Genomic DNA, 19,301 nt, shown 5'->3' with positions numbered 1-19,301 from the left:
AAATCAACATTGAATAGTATTTCAGGCGAATGTTTAGCTCCTGGTTGTATTAGAAGTTCTTAAACATTTGATATGTCATGTGGATCACTGACAATCTTATCAAGACTCTTGAGTCTTGGCATCCCTCTTCCCCTTCCGAGGTCCTTTCCTTAAGTTGTACAGCATTTAACATTGAACCAATCATCATACACATTGCATATACATCCGTGGATCTATAGTACATATAATCCTCAAAACCTTGAAGCCACAATGACCTCTCCAACCCCCAAAGCCTCCACATCCCCCTGGATTCTCCTCGCCTTGGCAAGCGGCGCCTTCGCCGCGCTGAACGGCCTCTTCGCAAAACTGTAAGCCACAAATGCCCTGAATAATCCCCGCATCCAAAGCAATGCCTGCTCTATACTAGTATACTTCAAATCATACCTTGACGCACGCATAAACATCAGCTTGGAAGCCCAGCTAACACACATCACCTATAGCACAACGGATGACCACACAACATCCTTCGCGCACTCCCTCGCGCACCTCTTTGGACTGGAGTCCTCGCCTTTCCTAGAACTCCTTGTTCGAGGCGTAAGTATTCTCCTGCTTCTTCACTACCTGTTCTTTCCGTTCCTATTAGATTCTATACATAGCTTTATCTTGAGAACTGGAAACCCCCTTGATGTATAGATACTGTGGCCATAAGAGTGTACATGTACTAACATTGAGTCAAAACAGGCCTGTCTGGGTCTCAATGTCCTGTGCAATATAATCATGTGGGCCCTCTTCACCCGTGCCCTAACGGCTGGCCCGTCGACGGTCAAGGTCTCCATCACCAATACGTCGGCCAACTTCCTCGCCACGGCGCTCTTTGGCATGATCGTGTTTCGGGAGGCGGTTGGTGGTCTTTGGTGGCTTGGAGCGGCGATGATGGGGGCAGGATGTATCTTGGTGGGGATGAGGGAGGGGGCTTGATCTTCACTCATTGATGTTATAATTAGACATGTACTTATACATATGCAGGTACATACATAGAAGCGTCAGTCTGGTACCTAGTAGGTACCAGTCAGTTAGTAGTACTACATTATAATACATAACCTTGGAATGTACTACACGTCTTTCAAAGCAAATGTCAACGCCCAGTTGACGCACTGTAAGGTCTAGTATGTATCAAATTCAACCGATCTGAGAGTGCTGGGCATGTGTACCTAGGCTGCCCAAGATGAAATCATGCTTGAAGTTGAAAGTCCTCAGCATGAAAGCCCATCTATATGGTGGAGGGTTTCGAACTTGATGGAGACGGTCAAACAATGTGGTGCCTACTGAGGTATGTACTCCAAGCACTCCCACATCTCGATGCACAGCTCTTCCAAGGTTTTGAATATACGCCTAGTATGGACTTTATTTAGTAGGCACCAGTTATACCCGTCGCCTCTTTCCTTTCAGGTCTCTACTACGCCGATAGCGATGTCCAGACAAATTAGCGGAGATCTGGCACCACGCTAGTTAAGCCCTACTCGGCTAGGCTTCTTGAGCTTGATCAGGATCACCGAGCTTTGATAAGATTCACTCTTCATCTTCGTCATCGTCATCGTCGTTCAATCCTTCGTGAGAAGAGGTATTTCAAAGCTTGGTCCCGATCAGTCCTTCGTGAAAATGGTATTTTTAAGCTTGGACCTGAAACGTCCAACCTTAGGAGGACTGAGCCTGGAGAAGTTCAAGAGAAACACACTCAAAGGTATGTAACAATAAATTGACAAATGAGTATCAATTAATGGGGATAATAGGTCTCGAATCCACCTACTAGTGGAGAAAATGAAGCTGAGAGTGTTTTGTTAAGCACCATTAAAGAGGGTAGAAGAAGAGGGCAAGGAGGGGGGGATGGGGTTGACCGAGGCCATTCGATTGACCAGGAAAGGAATGAATATTGCTGATGACATCTCAATATAACAGTAAGATCAAGAGATCTGCGCATGCCCACGGGTGATACCAGGCTCTTCCTCATAGGGTTGGTATCACGAGGTCGAATTGATAATAACGGTCGAGGTCCATGGGTATCCGGCGCTTCATTGATGTCCAGATGATTTAATTCTTCTAGTCTTCAAATGTTGCACAAATCAACAGGAAACATCAAGAATCGCCTTAATGATCAGGTCAAAGAATCCCTGAGTCAATTCACAAATCCGCTGTTTACATAAAGATCTCTATCAAGCAAGCGTATATCCACATAACCTATTTGATACAATCCTGACCTTAACGCCGGGGTCGTTCCTCTCGATCTTCTAGTTCAACCAACCCGTCATCCTCCGTCCCATCCAATATATCTGATGGCTCTGACAATCCGGCTCTATCGCGCTCACGCAGCCTAACAGGCCGGCGTGAACCAGAGCCTGATACGAATCCGATGACGGTCTGAATCAGACGCCACAATCGGTCGTCCAATGTCTCTGGTGCAGGGCTGTTCAAATGGCCACCAAGAGCAGAGAACTCCGAGGAACTCGTTGCTGCAAGGGCGTGTTCCTCCGCTTCAACCTTGAACTGATACTTCAAACAATCCTTGACAGTGACCAGACCGGCCAAACGGCCACGGTGCTCGACAACGATGACACGCGGACCCATCTTCTTGAAGATCTCCATGACCGTCTCCAGCGGAAGACGGGGGTGCACAGTGAGAGGGGTATGGTCGACGAAGCGAGAGAAATCGACGACGCCGGCACCCACACTGGTCTGGATGGCGTCAAAGGTATCGGGGACAAGTGAATCTTGGCGTCCGGACGCGCGACGAGCGACAGATGCCTCTGCTGCGTCTTTGGTAAACACGCACCGGGCACGTGGGGAGATAAGGCCCTGGCTTCGGGCACGATCAATGGCGTATCGGAGCTCTGTGCGCCCGATATAGCCAACAAGAGTCTTGCTGCTCCGGTCCTCTACAATTGGGAAGCCCTGGAACTTGTTGTCGCTAAGTAGATGCTCGGCTTCGCGTACGGGGAAATCCGAGGCTGGAATGAATAGTGGATCCGTTGTCATGGCGTGCGAGACTGGGACATTGAAGACATGTTCTTCCTTGTTATCAAGGAAGGGGAATCCGTTGAACCAAATCATACGGTCCGCGATACCACCGTTTCCGAATCGATCACCCACGGCCTTGGTAATACCCACCACGATCATGGTGGGCAAAATGTAGGTCAGAGCGCCTGTCAACTCGAACATGATGACCGTGACGGAGATCGTAATGTGCATGATTCCACTAAGTGCGGCGGCGGCACCTAGGAAAGCATAGGTACCTGGTGTAATGCATGGGACATCCGGCTCGCACGACGCGAAGAAGGCCGACTTGGGGAAAGATTCATGCAGTGATTGCACCATGATCCCGATCATTCGTCCAAATGATGCGCCAATGGCCATAGATGGAACGAAAATACCAGCAGGAACTTTGCAACCATAGGAAATAATTACCAATCCTGTGCGTAAAATCGTAGCAATAGCCAATGAAATCACCATTGACCATCTGTTTTGTTCTCTGTAGAAACTTGTCAGAACCAATACTTTTTTTGTCTCGTGGCTTGCATGTATCCTTACTGGCATAACCCGTGGTAATCGTGTCCACCTCCACATTCACGGAAAAGAATCTCCATCATCTCTGTCATGTTGATTTTCAAGAATATGTTTGGATAGCAAAGAATGGCCGTGAGACCAGCAAGAAATACTGATTCTGCAATGGGGTATGCGCCCAGGTATTTCTTGCGGAAGGATGCCATTCGAAGATTCCACTTGATCACAAACGCACCATAAAGTCCACCAAAGACACCGATGAAAATGAAGAAGATTAATTCAAAAAAGTGCCATGTACGATCATATGAGACCTGGAACATTACCAGCTGTCCCGTTCGGAAGGGATTCAAAGCCTAAGAAAAAGTTAGATATCTCATCAGTATGCATCGGGAAAGAAGGACGTACAGCTAGCACACTTGTTGCCACCAGGGCACAGAAGTAGCTACGCCACAGAGTCTTCAGAGGGAAGTAATTGGCGATTTCCTATCCACATGTTAAAAAAACAATGATTCTTTGGATCTTGGGACAAAACATACCTCTAATGAGAACAGTACACCTCCTATGGGGCTACCAAAGGCCACAGCAACGCCTGCCGCTGCCGATGCCGTTAAAATCTCCCTGGTTTTTGATGCGCTGGTCTTATATTTGCCAAAGAACCGTGAAATCACATTGCCAGTACAGACGGCAAAATGAACACTAGGGCCTTCTTTTCCAACGGAGAGACCCGATGCGATAGCTAACGGCAAAGCAATCGACTTGATAACAAGCGTCCAGGCGCCTAGGAAGCCTTTCATAACAAACCCAGCAATGATACACTTGATCTCCGAAATACCGGAGCCAGCGGCGTAGGGCGCAAATGTCTTGACAAGAATCGCTGCGACGGCAGAAAGCAGAACCTAGGATCAGTCATTTAGCATGCCATGAATCCGCAGAGGGATGCAATATAATCATACCGCGAAAAAAAAGTAAATCACATAATTGAACAACCAGAATCCAGTCCAACTTTTCCACTCCTGGCATCCTCCTTCGGCACCCCAGCAGCAGAATTGCTCATTGAGGTAAAAGGCCGTGGTGCAATGGCCTAGCTTGATGTCTGACAACCACTCTGTGATAATATTCAGCAACGCCGAGTTGACACCAATTGCCATACCGACGAGGGTCACCACAAGCCAGGCTTGACCTGCATCGTAGGATTCAACCAGCTTGCGTCTCCAGCCAAAGACACCTTCTTGGTCCCAGAATCCGGTGCCACTCCGCCGTTTAGCTCGTCGGCGACTTTGTTCATACACAGCATCTTGCACCCAGTCTATTGTAGTAAAATCTTCATATCGCTTTATTTCACTGATTTCTTCGGTGATAGCGGGAGCTTGCGCGTCGGGGGCTGGATTCGAATCGGCGGCGCTGGAAACGGAAACAGAATGGCCAGATAAACGGCGTATATCCCGGCGCTCTGATAAAATTGATGGCGACCGGGAATAGGTCGAAATGGGGCGTGTCGAGGTCATAACATCGACCGGTGCGGTAAGCTCAGCATAGTCGGGCTCGAGCTGAACTGGTAATGTACTCTTCCTCCGCTACGGGGGAGATCGTGGGATCGGGGTGACGCAGGTCAAATCTCTAAATTCGACCAGCGCCTATTATATCGTCATGGGATTCTTTGACAAAATCAAAGAAATGATCGGGGGAATTTATGCAATTCCGGGGGTCGGAAACGATGCTGAGGTTAAGTGACAAAGGCGCAAGTTCCCACGCCAAGTAATCGATAACGGAGATCTGCTGAGATAACGCCGCCGCGCACACGCGTTTGACTTTCTCTACTTAACCCTCGCGCGCTACGAATCGTTGAAGCTGCGGAACCCGTTACTTGAAGACTCGAATATTTATTGTCTTTTGCTAAGGGTCTTTTCTTTCTTTGTCTGTATTTCAATATCACCAACCATGCCTCCAAAGAATACGAGCGAGCCGGAAGAGATCACTGGCCAAAGTGCACTCCCCAGTGAGTACAATGCAGCTGCGTTTAGAGTATGGAGACCCCCTAAAAAACTGACCATTGCGATAGTATCTCGCATCAAGAAGATCATTCAGCTTGACGACGATATCGCACAATGCTCCAACAACGCAACCTTCGTGGTCGCCATGGCTACTGTACGCGGTACCCGCATCCGATTACAGAATCTCGAACATAAGACTGACGCAGACTCCAGGAAATGTTCATTCAATATCTTGCTGAACAAGGCCACAATGTGGTAAAATCAGAACGCAAACCGCGGAAGACGGTGCAATACAAAGATCTAGGTAAGTGGGCTGTTATAGAGATTATCTTTAGTGGCGAGCGATGCTAATGAATTACAATAGCCACGGCTGTATCACATATCGACAACCTTGAGTTTCTATCCGATGTAATCCCCAAGACTACGACTTACAAACAATTCAAAGAGAAGAAGGCCAAGGAAGCGGCGGCACCTGGAGACTTGGAGAAGGGACAACGCAGACTGAACGGCACTACCCCGGCCACTGGAGAGCAAAATGGTGATGCCGCAGATGAGACAGAAACACAACCGGAAGATTCAAGTCAATCGCCGACCATTCCTCGTACACCTGTGGTACCTGTGAGTGCATTGATGGCGGATCGGACAGTCAGTTCCTCTGCACGCAACGACCCTGATGTTGAAATGGAGGACTAAAATACACTGGCTACTTTGGTACCTATGATGGAATCAATAACGGTCTCATTTTTCTTTTATGTTCTGCATTGGAGTTTTGTTTCTTTTCTCTCTCTTTTTTATGAAATTCTGGCAATTGCTGCTGTATCGCATTCGGCCCGAGGAAGAGGAATGTATAGGATCTAGGTAGATACCAAATGACAACTCACTTAATACATAAATGGGACAGATGAATTAATTTAGCAATTGAAATCAAAATCAATTGAATCATAATCCAAGAAACTAAGTGTATAGTTCTTAATTAAATGCGTATACATTGGTCGGTGGTTAAATCCATGTTCACCCGCGCGACCCGCATCAGCCAATGACAGGCCCCGTGATTCCGATCGCTAGCGAAAGCTCTGGCTCCAACTTCGTCCCGGCTTCATCCACTCCTTCCCTACGTCCAAGCAACGCCGCGGTCACACCTCCCCCCTCCAGTGGTCAATTGCCCATCACCATGTCGCTCTCCTCCGCTTCCAGCACTCTGCTGCGCACTTGCGCCCGCCAGCAGCTGCCCACCACCCGCGCCGTCGCCTCCTGCCAACAGCGGAGGGGAGTTGCGGATGCGAAGGCGTCCTTCGACAGCCCCTTCGTTAACGCCCAGGAGCGTGGCTCTACCGTGAAGATCCCCAACTTCAGCAAATACAAGTCCAACTCCTCCCCTCGCTCCAACCAGGTCTTCTCCTACTTCATGGCTGGCACCATGGGCCTGGCCTCCGCTGTCGGTGCCAAGGCCACCGTCCAGGGTAGGTTTTTTCTTTCTCTCTGTCGCGCTTTCCGGGAAGATTATGGATATCATTGGAGAATGAATGAAGGAATTGGATCCAATGGATTGATTCCAGGTGGTGGATTACGTGCAGATTGTGTGGTTTCGAGTTCCGATGACTGACCGTGTGCTCTCGCCCCCCTACAGACTTCCTGGTCAACATGTCCGCCTCCGCCGATGTCCTGGCCCAGGCTAAGGTTGAGATTGCTCTCGGTGCCATTCCTGAGGGCAAGAACGTATGTGATAAATCGATTCCTAATCGCACCCGGTTTCACCCTATCCTAACATGCGTAACAGGTCATCATCAAGTGGCGTGGAAAGCCCGTTTTTGTCCGTCACCGTACCCAGGCTGAGATCGACGAGGCCCGCGAGTCCAAGTGGGAGACTCTGCGTGACCCCCAGGCCGATGAGGACCGTGTCCAGCGCCCCGAGTGGTTGGTCATGCTTGGTATGTGGAATTCAATATCCCAAACTTGAACAACTTGAAGACCAATGGCTAACTTGAATATCTCTATAGGTGTCTGCACTCACCTTGGTTGTGTCCCCATTGGCGAGGCTGGTGACTATGGCGGCTGGTTCTGCCCCTGCCACGGCTCCCACTACGACATCTCTGGCCGTATCCGCAAGGGCCCAGCCCCTCTCAACCTGGAGGTTCCCCAATACAGCTTCCCCGAGGATGAGGTTCTCGTTATCGGTTAAGCGATCTGTTACAATAAAAACTCAGTATTGACTCGTTTAGACCGAAGATGGAAGGGAAAGCGAGAGGTGTCTCCGTGTATGTGCTTGTGTGATTTGATTTATTTCCTTTTAGACAGAGCGGCCGTGTGTCATTGTCAAGATTAAGAGACCGTGTTTTAATATGGACAAAATGTGCCTCTTTTTATACACCCATTTTTTCCAAGGCCCGTTCTCGGTCTTGAGGCATTGATCTGCGGGTGTTTCTTTTGGCAGGCCCGAGTCTTGCTTTGGAGGTTTCTTGGCCTGCTTGGTTGTTGGAACTCGTGGTCGCCTTGAGTATATACTTGTTTTTTTTTATATCTGCCCAGTGTATTGCCTAGTCATGAAATTTCTTTTGTTTCATACCTTTTCCTTTCGAATGGCGACATACCAGTTGAAAGGACCTCGGCATAGGTACAGGTACCTAGTAGGTAAAGTAGTGCAGTATTCTGCAAATGTGAGGTCCTATTCCAGCGCCCTGTAGTTTTACCAAAGTAGGTAGTAGTTCTTCTAACCTTGCAACTATACAGATACTACGGCTACTTAGCAAGGGGAAATGCAGAACGTTGGAACTTGAGGTGCCCAAGGTTGTATCTTCAATAATAATACACTAGATTTGTTTTATATCTATTTCTTCGTCTGTACAATGCATGGTCGCCAAGGGGGAGATATATGACAGATAAATGGCCTGTATGAAGTCACGCTGAGGATGAAGAGTACTTTCAAACATCTGTTTGTCATGTACAGAATCAACAAAGCCCCATATCTACCGAGGTTTCAACAGGGCAAACAAAAGACCCATCACAGCTGCACCAGCTGCCGCGCTCTGCACGGCGGCCACAGTAAGTTCACGTTGGGTAATAGCAACGCTGCGGTCACTGAGAAGCTCATTCAGAGACTGATTCCAATATTCAAGGGAGAAGGGAGAAAGGGAAATTCCAGCGAGGCGGGAGTAAAGGGTTTGAGAGGCATTGTCGGCGGGGGAAGTAGTCTCCAGCAAAGCCTTGTCCTCGGTCTTCAACTCAACAACAGCACCCTCAGCACTCTCGGTGCCCTCGCTACTAGGCGAGTCGGCCGTGGCAGCAACAGCAACAACGGAGCTTTCAGCTGGTGCATCGGCAGTTTTCACCGATTCCAAAGCCGGGATGACAAGAGCAGCTTGGTTGATGGCCTTCTCCTTCTCCAAGGCCTCAACAATCTTATCCTCGAAACCCTTCACCAGCCGGCGCCGGCGCCACGGCTCCACGAGGATCTGGAAGATCAGGAAAAGCAAAACATTCATGCCCATCAGTCCCCAAGTTCCCCAAGTAGACATGCGACGGATCTTGTCCGACCACACCTGTTCTTCGTGGTAACGGGAAAGGATGCTCTTACTCAGCTGCGCAGCAGCCTCTTCGGCTTCACGCTCAGCTTGCGCCAGTGCTTCCTGCGTCTCTGTCTCGGCAACTTCATTGGTATGATCATTGCGGTAGAGAAGTGTGAAACGCTCCAGGTCGGTAGTAGACCAGGCATGCTTGCGCTGGAGGAGCTCGTTGACTTCGCGCTGCGAAGTGGAGCGGTTGTTGATAGCAGCGGAGTATGCGTCTTTGGCTTCCCGAACCTGTGCGCGCGCTGTACGAAGACGATTCTCTATAGTATGGAACAGAAATTAGCCTCTTGATCTATTGTTTTTGTATGTTTTTTTTTTCTCTTTTGCCGGCATAGCGGCTAACATAGGCTTACCTAGAACGTGGATCTCTTTCTTGAGAGCTTCGATGCCCGAGTACCCGGTAAGGTCATTCAGTCGTTGTCCAGCTACGAAAACATTGGATTGAAGATTATCCATCATTCCCGTGAACTGCTTTGACATCTTTGACCGACGGCTCTCGAGATAAGAAGGAAGTCCACCGCTCTTTACGCCATCTGAGTTTGGCGGTTGTTCTTGTCCCGACTCTTCTTCTCTTTCCCTCTTTTGTTCCGCTTCAAGGTGGTCCAGGAGGCCGCGCTCAGTCCCCTTTATCGTGGAGTCTTCCACGAGCCTATTGAGCTCCGCTGCAGAAAAGTTTGCTGCACGAGGACTCCCCGCACCCGTGTCCGACGGGGAAGCAGCCTCGGATGCATCAGTGTCTTTGGTGGTCTTTTCCGTATTCTGTGGGTCAAGACTACTCTGTTCCTTATTCTTCTCGTTGAAGGCCTCGAGGGTGTTAGGTGTTGGGTGGAATTGGCATTGTAGGCAGGCTGAGAAGGCTCGTGATGTCGGTCTAACGGGAGCAGAGCTCGGAGGTGTTGGGCGGAAATGTAGCCGCGCCGGTCGAGCTGCGGTACGGGATATATGGACAGTGGTTCTGAGTGATTGCCGGAAGAGCAATGGCATGGACTGCATGGCCGGGACTGAGGCCATGGGCCAGGATTGGTGGGTTGGGGTACGACCTAAAGGATTCCGGCAACGGAGAGGTCCGCGGGATTGGTGTTCGGTGCTTATCAGATGGCACTGACCGCTTTAGTGACCTGAGTCCTGACCATATAGTTATCATCTTTCTTTCAACCAGTTTGTGCACATATATTAATTGAGATATTATTATGAGCCATGTAAGGTGCAATACCTAGGCCATTTGAAGCTAGACTTGATTTCCCCATGCGACAAGCTACTCAAGTGCTGATACGATCGCCTTTAACCACCCGTGGACCGTCCCAAGTATATAATATGGATGGATGTTCCTGATATATACCCTCACATTCAAAAGTTCCCCGAGGTCTATGCACAACCAGTTGACTTGAGCCAGCCTTATTAGAGCTATTGATACATACATGAGCACATGTGTGTATTCTACCTTTATTCCCAACATTGAACATTTGAAGTACATATATGCTCAAGTACTGTAACCGTCATGTGGACATATTACATAGTATCTACCAGCACTGAGGTCTGATGTTCAAATGTTCAAATGTTGCGGGCCAAGCATTTGAGGTACCCAGGTATCCAGGTACCTACCAGTCAGCTTGACTATGCACATGTGTAGTAGGTGGTGAGCAGGAAGTTGACATTCCACCAATGTTAGAACACATCCAAACATTTGTTGATGGATTTAAAATTGCAACATTTTGAATTCTGGATTGATTCTTCAAAAATTAGACATAGATACGTATTGATGCCCAGGTCCACGCGTGTCTTCAGTGTTGATAAATCGAAAGAAACATTAGTGGCCTTGGAACAACTTTACATATTGAACTTCCACCTCGGGAAATGAAGTGAATATTAGAAAGATCGGGATAATAGCTAAATCTTAATACATGTAACATTGAACTGATGCCCAATAATATGAGCCCAAATAAACTACAAACCTAAAGTATTCCAGTGTTTCCTTCGTAAAATCATAACGATCCTTGTCTCGAATGCAATAAGAGGACTCCATAAAACAAACGCATAGGTATTAAACGCAAAGTGTAGGGAGATGAGTGGTGGTAACACGGCTGTTCTTTCGTGTTGATGCTCTTCATTCTAATCCTGGGTCTGAATCTTATGATCGCCTTGGACAGCTTCAGCATAGGTTGGTGGTGGTCGCGCTTCGGCCTGTGGCTGTGCACTGCTGCTCCCCGCCGCGCTTCCCTCCGGTCGAGTAGCTTGGGCCTTGCTCTGGGAATTTTGAGGGCCTTGGGCTGGTGCTCGTGGGTCGGTGGCACCGTATGATCGCTGAGGGGAATGCTGGGGAGGCTGGTGTGAAACATAGTAGTAGGTCACTTGACCGTTCTCCAGGTCCCGACGCTGGCTGGAGCCACCAGGGATGGGCTCATAGCCGACATCATCGTAGTCCGGCTCAGGGTACTTGAGAATGATATACCAGGCGTGGATAAGACCGGGAATGAAGCCCAGCAGACAGAGGGCGATATTGATGATAGAGTCTGCGGTACAGATGCCTGCTTTGACCCACACTAGAATTGGACGCACATTTTGTTAGGTCACATTGTTTTTCTTTTTGGTTTTGCTTTCGACTGGATCAGTCGCAAGGGGAGTGGGGGGGGGTCTTACCGGCAATAGGCGGGAAAAAGACGGCCAGAATGGCCAAGAAGATGTCGGAGCTACACATGGCTTCAGGTGATTCTGGTCTATCACCTACAGAGTGTATTGATGGAGTCGAGTGGAATAGATTGAAATCGGGAGTTAAGAAAAGCTTATCAGGCTTTTGATGCGAGGATCAGAGAGTGATGCGGTTCATTTGGAGATGGCAGCCTGGGGATCAGATGACGTTGATCACATGACAGTCTCGGCCCATGGTTATGGAATGTGGACACCTGAGGTCATTCAGGCCACTGGATACTTGCATACTTTCAAGTTAACATCTTGCATACGAATACATTGGATACATCTGATTTTATTCTCCTGAGATAACTTCAATCTTGATTCCTCATCTGATATATATGCTCTTCACAACTGAATACCAAGGTTTGGACTTGTCGCATGCGTCAAAGCGGGGGTAGGGTCTACCGCACATTCCATGGTACTGGTACTTTATCTTGGGAGATTGTTGTTGACATTGTCTTGTATGAGTACTTTTTTCGTTTGCCCCCCAACAGATTAATGTCTCTCATAGAGCTTACAGCTCGCATGCATGATGTAAGGATCTCGGAAAATTAACCAACTCCCTTCATCACAAAGTGTACTACAGTCTGCAGAGGAAACGCAGATGAAAAATGGTACGCGGCGGGAAGAGATAGCGATCGACGGGTTGAACGGGTCCCAAGCGAGGCCGGAGGATGCCATGCCAGGTACAGAGACGGGACTAGACACAATTAGAACAAGGAATTGCGGAGTTCCGGTACCAATCAGCAAGTTTCAAAGTTCTCTCGCCTTGATTATGGGGAAGAAAATTTGAAACGAACCAAAAGTGCCGTATAGGATACCAGATACTATACGGGGAAATGTGTAAACAAAGTGTTTACATCCCAACGCCTCCAGCCCCCTTTTTACAGGGTTGACTCAGCCCAGGGTATCAAATGTACATGTAAATACTAGTGAGACGCAGGAGATTTACAGAATGTTTTATTTCTATTTTCTATTTTCTATTTTCTCTTTTCTCTTTTATTTATTTCAATATTGAATAAAATTGGATTAAATTGGATTTTTCCCACGCTAAACCATAACGGAAGGCTCAATTCGGGGGGTTTCCCGTTTCATCAGGCAGTTCGTCTCATCTTGCGCGCGCAAGCCCCCTAAACGAGCCAAAGGACGCCCAGACCAACTCGACACCTCAGTCTTCTCTCTTTCTCCTCTCCATTGGCCATTTCACTTCCCTTCATTTTCGCCATTCGATTCAACTCGATCTCGAGAGCACCTCCGGGGCTCGATTGATCTTTCTTTCTGCGGGTCCACGGCATCGTCCACCCGAAAGCCACTCGTTTACTCTTTGTTTCGCGTTTTTTTCCACCTTCAAACACACAGCTCGAAGCACCGTTCGCAGGACCTGGGGTCTGCCTTGTTTCATCGCCATTAATTCTAACCCCCCAAAAAACCTCTCACAAAAACAACCACCGTGCAACTTGATATTGAACCATGCGACAGTAAATTCCGGGAGATCTCTGACACATTCCGCGGCACCTTATTTTTCGGGAGGACTTTCGGGGTGTGAGGATTTGTGCCCAACATGACGGGCTGTATATCTCTCTCAGCGTCGACTCTCTGTCCCGCTTGGAGTAGTTCTTCGGTCTCGACCAATTCAACGCAATATACGGACTTGTGAGTGACTCAGCATGATACCACGAGCGTAAATACATACACTATGTATATACGCAGAGAATATACGCTGACAATTAGCCAAGTCCATGGATGGAAAATGTTTCAAACGTCACCTCGTTCGATCAGGCTCTTACCAATTATGTATCGTCGACCTATGTGACGTCCAAGTATGTGGCCCCCTAATCAATGCCAGTCGCGACGACGAGGCTGACCAAACGCATAGATATGTCGACTCTCTAGGCTGCAAAGGTCTGAATGACAGCGCATTAAACGACTACTACGCTCAATATACTATCAGTGTTCTCTGCAGTAGCATCATCCAGAGCTCAATTGATGATTGCGACTTGTCTTCTAGTCAATCAGAACCGGTGTGCGCGGATACGTGCGCGCTTATGGCGACCAGCGAGGAGGAGATCCTCGTCAACTCAGATCTCTGCACGAGTACCAGCAAGAACTACATGGCCCAAATTCGATCCGACTTCACCATCTGCGCGTCACCTGCAGATTCGCTGACCGGAAGCTGTGTTGAGGGTTCCGATAACGAGGCGACCAATTGTGGATTCGCTAATAACACCATTGGACTTTGCACTTATTGCGGTTCTGAGACCGACTCATGTTGCACCAGTGCCAATGCTACCACGGTCTGTGAAGACGTCGTTATCCCCTCCTCGACTGCATCTCTACAGCCAGTTGTGACATCCAGCTCGACTGCTAGCGCCGACGCTAGTCATGGATTGTCTAAAGGTGATATTGCGGGCATTGTGGTCGGCTCCGTTGTAGGAGCAGCCATATTACTTGCCCTCCTTGCTTTCCTATTCATCTGCCGCCGACGCCGCCGCCGTAGGTCGCAGGGTGACGCTGTTAGTCTGAATCAACCTAACCCACAAAGAAAAGGGGTTACACCACCCATGCAGCAAGTGGATAGCCCGACATCAGCAACCTTTAATCCGGTTCCAGGGGGCCGTGTCGCGCGTATGTCTGCTTTGCGTGAAATGCCCAGCTCCTCTCCAGCTCATTCACGTACATCCGGCGCAATGTTTGCAGCAAAATACAGTGACACATCGGACTCGGAAGGGATGGGAGCTAGTCCGGGAGCCATGTCCAAGAGAATTCCCCCCGTGACCGGAAAGCGCCATGGCTCGCTTTCAAGTAGCTCTGCTCTGGCTGGACTGGACAGTGACAGCTCACCGCGCTCTGGCACCATTGGTCAATATTCATCCCCCGAAGGAGTTACCAGTGGCCAATCTGAGCAATTGTCATATTTCCGCGACTATTACTCGCAGGATGAGATCCATGCCGGTGATCAGGTTGCTGTTCTCTGGGCATATTCACCTCGGGCAGGTGATGAATTCGAACTGGATCGGGGTGAGATGTTGAAGGTGATCGGCATCTGGGACGATGGCTGGGCCACGGGTGTGCGCATTCAAGACCGCGCCGAGGATTATGATAGTCGTCACCGTGAACAACGTGACAGTGGTGTTTCTAGTGGTTCGCATCGGCGAGGTCCATCACCAACACCTTCGGGCGAGATCAAGGCTTTCCCCTTGGTCTGCATCTGTCTTCCGCAGCACTGGCACAAGATTATTGATGGCAGTTTGCAAGAGGAAGAAGAAGAGTTTTAAATGCAAAGGAATTCAAATCCTTTGTATCATGCGAACTTAACGCCTTGACGACAGCGTGTACATCATTATCTTGCGTCGTGCCAGTACTGTGCGAAGCTGTTGACCCGTGCTTTTGACCCAGGCTGGCCGAATCTCTCCCACCGCCCCCTCCTTACCCTCATGACCCTATTTAATAGGTCGTGTTCGACTCTCCGTGGCATGATTGTGTTCTATTTTCTTCGTATTCTATATACCCCCCCTATTTTATGACGATCGATCTGCTCGTCCCTTTCCTTTCTATCATCTTCCTATTATATGCCTGCTTGTGATTTCATCCATTCACTTGGAACCGGATGCTGGCGCAACAAGCAAGGTCATCACATAATACGGCCTTGATCTGGGGGGTTTCTTCTTATGTGCGTATATCTAGATCTCACGATCTTGATGGGCGAGCTGGACCTTTTTGTCCACTTGAGGTTTTTATTTCTGTTGTCTGAGCATATCAGAAACATGTTTTGCACGCATTAATTAATGTATGTACATAATTAGATTCGAATCCTATTTCAAAAGTTGGCCTTCAAAGTTCAGAATATGTGCAAGATGAAATCAGATGGTCTATGATCCACCGAGGGTTCCATGGTCACTTCCACCAAGTGCCGCGCTTTCTCCACACCCTCAATAGTTCTTATCCGCTTCGGGGATATCGGGATTGCGTTCGCTGGGGTTTTACTAATCCAGAAAGCCCCTCCGCATTTCGCGATACCATAATTAATGGCGTCTTCCCCACTACTTAATTGCTGTCCCCTCAAGCAATTTGATCATAAAATTTTGCATCAATTTTACCAATTGTCATCAAGTCATCATGTCTGCCCCCAAGATCATCCTATACACCAACCACCTGTGCCCGTGGGCTCACCGCGCCCACATTGCACTCAAGGAGAGTGGCCTCGACTATGAAGAGGTCATTATTGACCTGGATACACCCCGCGAGCCCTGGTACCTTAAGGTCAACCCGGTAAGTCAATCTTCATGCCTGACCATATCGCCCAAGACTCAATTGCACCACTGAATGCCACTATGCCAACACGCTTTGCAACTCCTGCAACTTCCTGCAAGTACTATAGCCAAGACAAGCAAGCTAATCTGAGCCTTTTTTTTTCTTCTTACAGCGTGGCCAAGTCCCAACTCTCTCCTACAACGGCCATATCATCGCCGAGTCCGGTATCATCGCCCAATTCATTGCTGACGCTCACCCCTCCAACCTCTTGCCCCCATCGGCTCCGGCCGAGAACGCCCTGTTCCGCGCTCGCCTCTCCTTCTTCGTCGATGCCTTCTTCAGCAAGGTTGTTCCCCACTTCTTTGCTAGCGTCCGCTCTGCCTCAGAGGAAGAGCGCGAGGCCAACGGACAGGCGCTGGTCGCTGCCATCGTGAAGGAGATTGAGCCTCTTCTTTCGGAGACTGAGGACAACAAGCCATTCTTTGGAGGAAACGAGAAGATCACTTTGGCTGAGGTATGTCTTATCCAACCTAGAGACTCCCTGTATCCAATCATGTGGTGTCCCTAGTAGAAGTTTGCGAAAGCTTCGTCACTGACTAGTATTGTAGGTCCAATCTGGATCCTTCCTGCTCCGTATCTTGGGTTTCACTAAGCCCGAGCATGGATTGGTCAGCAAGAATGTCCCTGCCCTGCTTGAGGCACAGGCACCACGATTCAAGCGTCTGGCTGAGGCTGCAGTGGAACAGGAAAGTGTCAACTTTATCTTCAATTTGAAGTCTGTTGCAGACCGGATGCGGGCTCGTTATGCGCCTAAGATCTAAATAGCTGGATAGGCACCTATTTTCTTTTTATGTTATCTATACTTGTTAGGCTGGATTAAACTCATCTGTGATGTTTTTATGAGATCCAGTGAACTATGAATCTGATGTGTTATGTTTTATTTTTTTTTTTAAATTTTTTTTTTTTGCATGCTGCAACTTTTTGTTCACTTTGTAGCGTGGGCAGCAGGTTACTAAGTGGGCAGAGTGACGTGTTGGAACTTGGGACTGTGCCAGTTCCATGGTCGAGCCCAAATTCCAAATATAGCCCAACAAGGAAATTATGGAATATAAAATGTAGATGTACTCTGTGAGGCTGCCTAAGTTCACTGTACATTTAGTAAATGTGGATTCCTGTACAGCATAATGTCATGCAGGGCGCTCGTGTCTGGTGGTGTGATCTTCGACAACCAGTACTGTACGCCGCTGGAGCTAAGTACATACTATGTTTTGGTTGAGACCGCGAAGCCTCCAGGCTGCCAACAATTCATATAGATGCCTGATAGACCACTATTTGAATTATTAGAAGACAGGCAAGCTTAAAAATATTAGAACCACTCTTATAACCCATTCCCCCCCATAATTAAAAGTTCAGGAAACAGCTTTGTTTATTGCCAAAAAGGTGCCCCCAGAATCACGTGCAGCCGCCCCCCCACTATCGCAACACCTGGGCAACAACCCCTCCGCCTCATCACCCCCATCCACCCCATTGCTTCGTGAGTTACCCCGTCCCCTTGACCTTTTGTAAGTCTGCAGTATTTAAATACTACGGAGCGGATTTGAGTAGCTTTGAAAGGATGATATTCCTTCTCTACTCCTGAACGACTCAGCCACTGACATTGTGTGTTCACTCTAGGTTATCTCCCCTTTTTTGTCTTCTTTCATCTTCCGCAATTATGTCGGTTCGTATACCCAATGAGTCCCCCGCTTATGCATTCTGGTCCCAATACTAACTATATTGTCGCGCAGCTCGCATCTGGGTACGATGAAACTCGCAAAACACACCCCTCCGTTTCCCCTCCGTATTAACTTTCGCCCCATAGAGTCTCGATCACCGATGAGTGCATCACTGAGTTCAACAACTTCCGCATGAGCCACGGCAAGACCAAGTACATCATCTTCAAGATCTCCGATGACAAGAAGACTGTTGTTGTCGACAGCGTTGGCAAGGAGCAGGATTACGAGGTCTTCCGCACTGCTCTTGAGAACTGCAAGAATGATGCCGGCAAGCCCATGCCTCGTTACGCCGTCTACGATGTCGAGTACGACCTTGGCTCCGGCGAGGGCAAGCGGTACGTTCCCAGTTTCTTCCCATGCCATTCGTCTCTTGGACGGCTTGCTAACCTTTTATTTTCTCCGCGTATAGCAGCAAGATCATCTTCATCTCCTGGGTTCCCTCTGAGACCCCCACCTTGGTACGTCAACAGAGTTGCTTTATGTTTAGTACAAACGTATCCCAAATTACTAGTTTCTAACAATTTTTTTTTGCAGTGGTCTATGATCTACGCCTCCACCCGCGAGAACCTCAAGAACGCTCTCAACATTGCCAGCTCCATCCACGCTGATGACAAGGGCGATATCGAGTGGAAGACCGTCCTGTCTGAGGCCAGCGGTGGCAAGGCTAAATAAATGGTACCGGCTGGGTCCGGGCCATGCGATTGTTAGCAGTTCCAGTTGAACCCCGGAGGCGTCACGGCACGATCAATCCATAAACTCTTTTTTCTCTCTGCACAATCCTCGTCACATTCTCCTAGTTGCAATGCAAAGACCGTTACGACCAGGGCACTTTTTATTTGCCTCTCTTATTTGCGGGACATGATTGTCATTTCTTTTTTGTTGATCTCTTGAGCGGTTTCTATGGCTGCTGGCATGGCGGTTGTTTGACGAGCTCTGCTGCCTGTGGTATAGAGAGAAGGCGGGTGGCAATGGGCTGAAAATTCGATTTGTTGGGTGGTTTTGTTGTAGAGTATTCAGGCAATTTGACCACCAGTTCTATTCTTCTGATTCTTTCCTCTCTGCTGTAATGGAGATCATTTGGAGTGTTAGTCTAGTCAAAGATTGATCCATGGATGCGACCGAAAGAATACCATATCCTATAGTTGTAAGCTCAAGATGAAGGATATGTATATAACACCAACCATATAATGGGAATTCGTCCGGAAGAAAAACAAGGCCCTAATTAATTTCTCAATATCAACCTTTTTGAAGCTTTTAAAAGATCCAATCTACTGGAAATATGCTAAATAAACAGGAGAGAAGAAGCGTCATGAGAGCGAAATAGCCCGGCCGCCTTTAATCAGCCGAAGCCCCCGGGTGTGGCCGTGACGACCCAATCAGAAGCCAGCTAAACCCAGAACAGCGCTAGTCCGGATTCTCGTCTTTCCACCTCAAACCACAAGAGCAACTTCAGTCCTTCGCCAACCCACACCACCCCTCCACTCCCTTCCCTCGTC

General features: G+C 48.5%; 9 protein-coding genes across 9 annotated transcripts, besides 1 other annotated feature; 6 read left to right on the top strand and 3 right to left on the bottom strand.

Annotated features, from left to right (window-relative positions):
* Positions 1–249: 249 nt before the first annotated feature.
* On the top strand, positions 250–957 carry N7466_002940 (uncharacterized protein; the record flags this gene model as incomplete). The annotated part of the gene is made up of 3 exons (XM_057162337.1): positions 250–347; positions 480–573; positions 721–957. 3 exons carry the CDS (start codon positions 250–252, stop codon positions 955–957), a joined length of 429 nt encoding a protein of 142 aa, XP_057025622.1.
* Positions 958–2,235: 1,278 nt separating this feature from the next.
* Positions 2,236–5,039, bottom strand: N7466_002939 (chloride channel protein; the record flags this gene model as incomplete). Its single annotated transcript, XM_057162336.1, has 5 exons — positions 2,236–3,502; positions 3,562–3,887; positions 3,940–4,017; positions 4,071–4,430; positions 4,488–5,039. The coding sequence occupies 5 exons, from the start codon at positions 5,037–5,039 to the stop codon at positions 2,236–2,238; spliced, it is 2,583 nt and encodes an 860-aa protein (XP_057025621.1).
* A 433-nt stretch (positions 5,040–5,472) lies between these two features.
* On the top strand, positions 5,473–6,218 carry N7466_002938 (histone-fold domain-containing protein; the record flags this gene model as incomplete). Its single annotated transcript, XM_057162335.1, has 4 exons — positions 5,473–5,530; positions 5,594–5,679; positions 5,739–5,829; positions 5,890–6,218. 4 exons carry the CDS (start codon positions 5,473–5,475, stop codon positions 6,216–6,218), a joined length of 564 nt encoding a protein of 187 aa, XP_057025620.1.
* A 343-nt stretch (positions 6,219–6,561) lies between these two features.
* On the top strand, positions 6,562–7,704 carry rip1 (ubiquinol--cytochrome-c reductase catalytic subunit RIP1; the record flags this gene model as incomplete). Its single annotated transcript, XM_057162334.1, has 4 exons — positions 6,562–6,985; positions 7,153–7,241; positions 7,303–7,453; positions 7,523–7,704. 4 exons carry the CDS (start codon positions 6,562–6,564, stop codon positions 7,702–7,704), a joined length of 846 nt encoding a protein of 281 aa, XP_057025619.1.
* A 784-nt stretch (positions 7,705–8,488) lies between these two features.
* she9 (putative mitochondrion biogenesis protein (She9)) lies at positions 8,489–10,102 on the bottom strand (the record flags this gene model as incomplete). The annotated part of the gene is made up of 2 exons (XM_057162333.1): positions 8,489–9,351; positions 9,445–10,102. 2 exons carry the CDS (start codon positions 10,100–10,102, stop codon positions 8,489–8,491), a joined length of 1,521 nt encoding a protein of 506 aa, XP_057025618.1.
* Positions 10,103–11,200: 1,098 nt separating this feature from the next.
* N7466_002935 (putative stress response RCI peptide) lies at positions 11,201–11,786 on the bottom strand (the record flags this gene model as incomplete). The annotated part of the gene is made up of 2 exons (XM_057162332.1): positions 11,201–11,631; positions 11,729–11,786. 2 exons carry the CDS (start codon positions 11,784–11,786, stop codon positions 11,201–11,203), a joined length of 489 nt encoding a protein of 162 aa, XP_057025617.1.
* Positions 11,787–13,522: 1,736 nt separating this feature from the next.
* On the top strand, positions 13,523–15,054 carry N7466_002934 (SH3 domain protein; the record flags this gene model as incomplete). The annotated part of the gene is made up of 2 exons (XM_057162331.1): positions 13,523–13,599; positions 13,656–15,054. The coding sequence occupies 2 exons, from the start codon at positions 13,523–13,525 to the stop codon at positions 15,052–15,054; spliced, it is 1,476 nt and encodes a 491-aa protein (XP_057025616.1).
* An 841-nt stretch (positions 15,055–15,895) lies between these two features.
* Positions 15,896–16,851, top strand: N7466_002933 (glutathione S-transferase family protein; the record flags this gene model as incomplete). The annotated part of the gene is made up of 3 exons (XM_057162330.1): positions 15,896–16,048; positions 16,203–16,544; positions 16,639–16,851. The coding sequence occupies 3 exons, from the start codon at positions 15,896–15,898 to the stop codon at positions 16,849–16,851; spliced, it is 708 nt and encodes a 235-aa protein (XP_057025615.1).
* Positions 16,852–17,744: 893 nt separating this feature from the next.
* Positions 17,745–18,477, top strand: N7466_002932 (actin-binding ADF family protein; the record flags this gene model as incomplete). The annotated part of the gene is made up of 5 exons (XM_057162329.1): positions 17,745–17,750; positions 17,818–17,828; positions 17,892–18,140; positions 18,215–18,263; positions 18,340–18,477. 5 exons carry the CDS (start codon positions 17,745–17,747, stop codon positions 18,475–18,477), a joined length of 453 nt encoding a protein of 150 aa, XP_057025614.1.
* Positions 18,478–19,114: 637 nt separating this feature from the next.
* Positions 19,115–19,129: a sequence feature (Short protein (N7466_002931, KAJ5939797.1) was converted to a misc_feature.).
* The last annotated feature ends 172 nt before the right edge of the window (positions 19,130–19,301 follow it).

The sequence above is a fragment of the Penicillium verhagenii genome (assembly GCF_028828195.1).
Source record: "Penicillium verhagenii strain IBT 33310 chromosome Unknown utg000003l_segment0_segment0, whole genome shotgun sequence".
NCBI classification, from domain to species: domain Eukaryota; kingdom Fungi; phylum Ascomycota; class Eurotiomycetes; order Eurotiales; family Aspergillaceae; genus Penicillium; species Penicillium verhagenii.
This window is presented reverse-complemented; position numbering and strand designations above follow the sequence as displayed.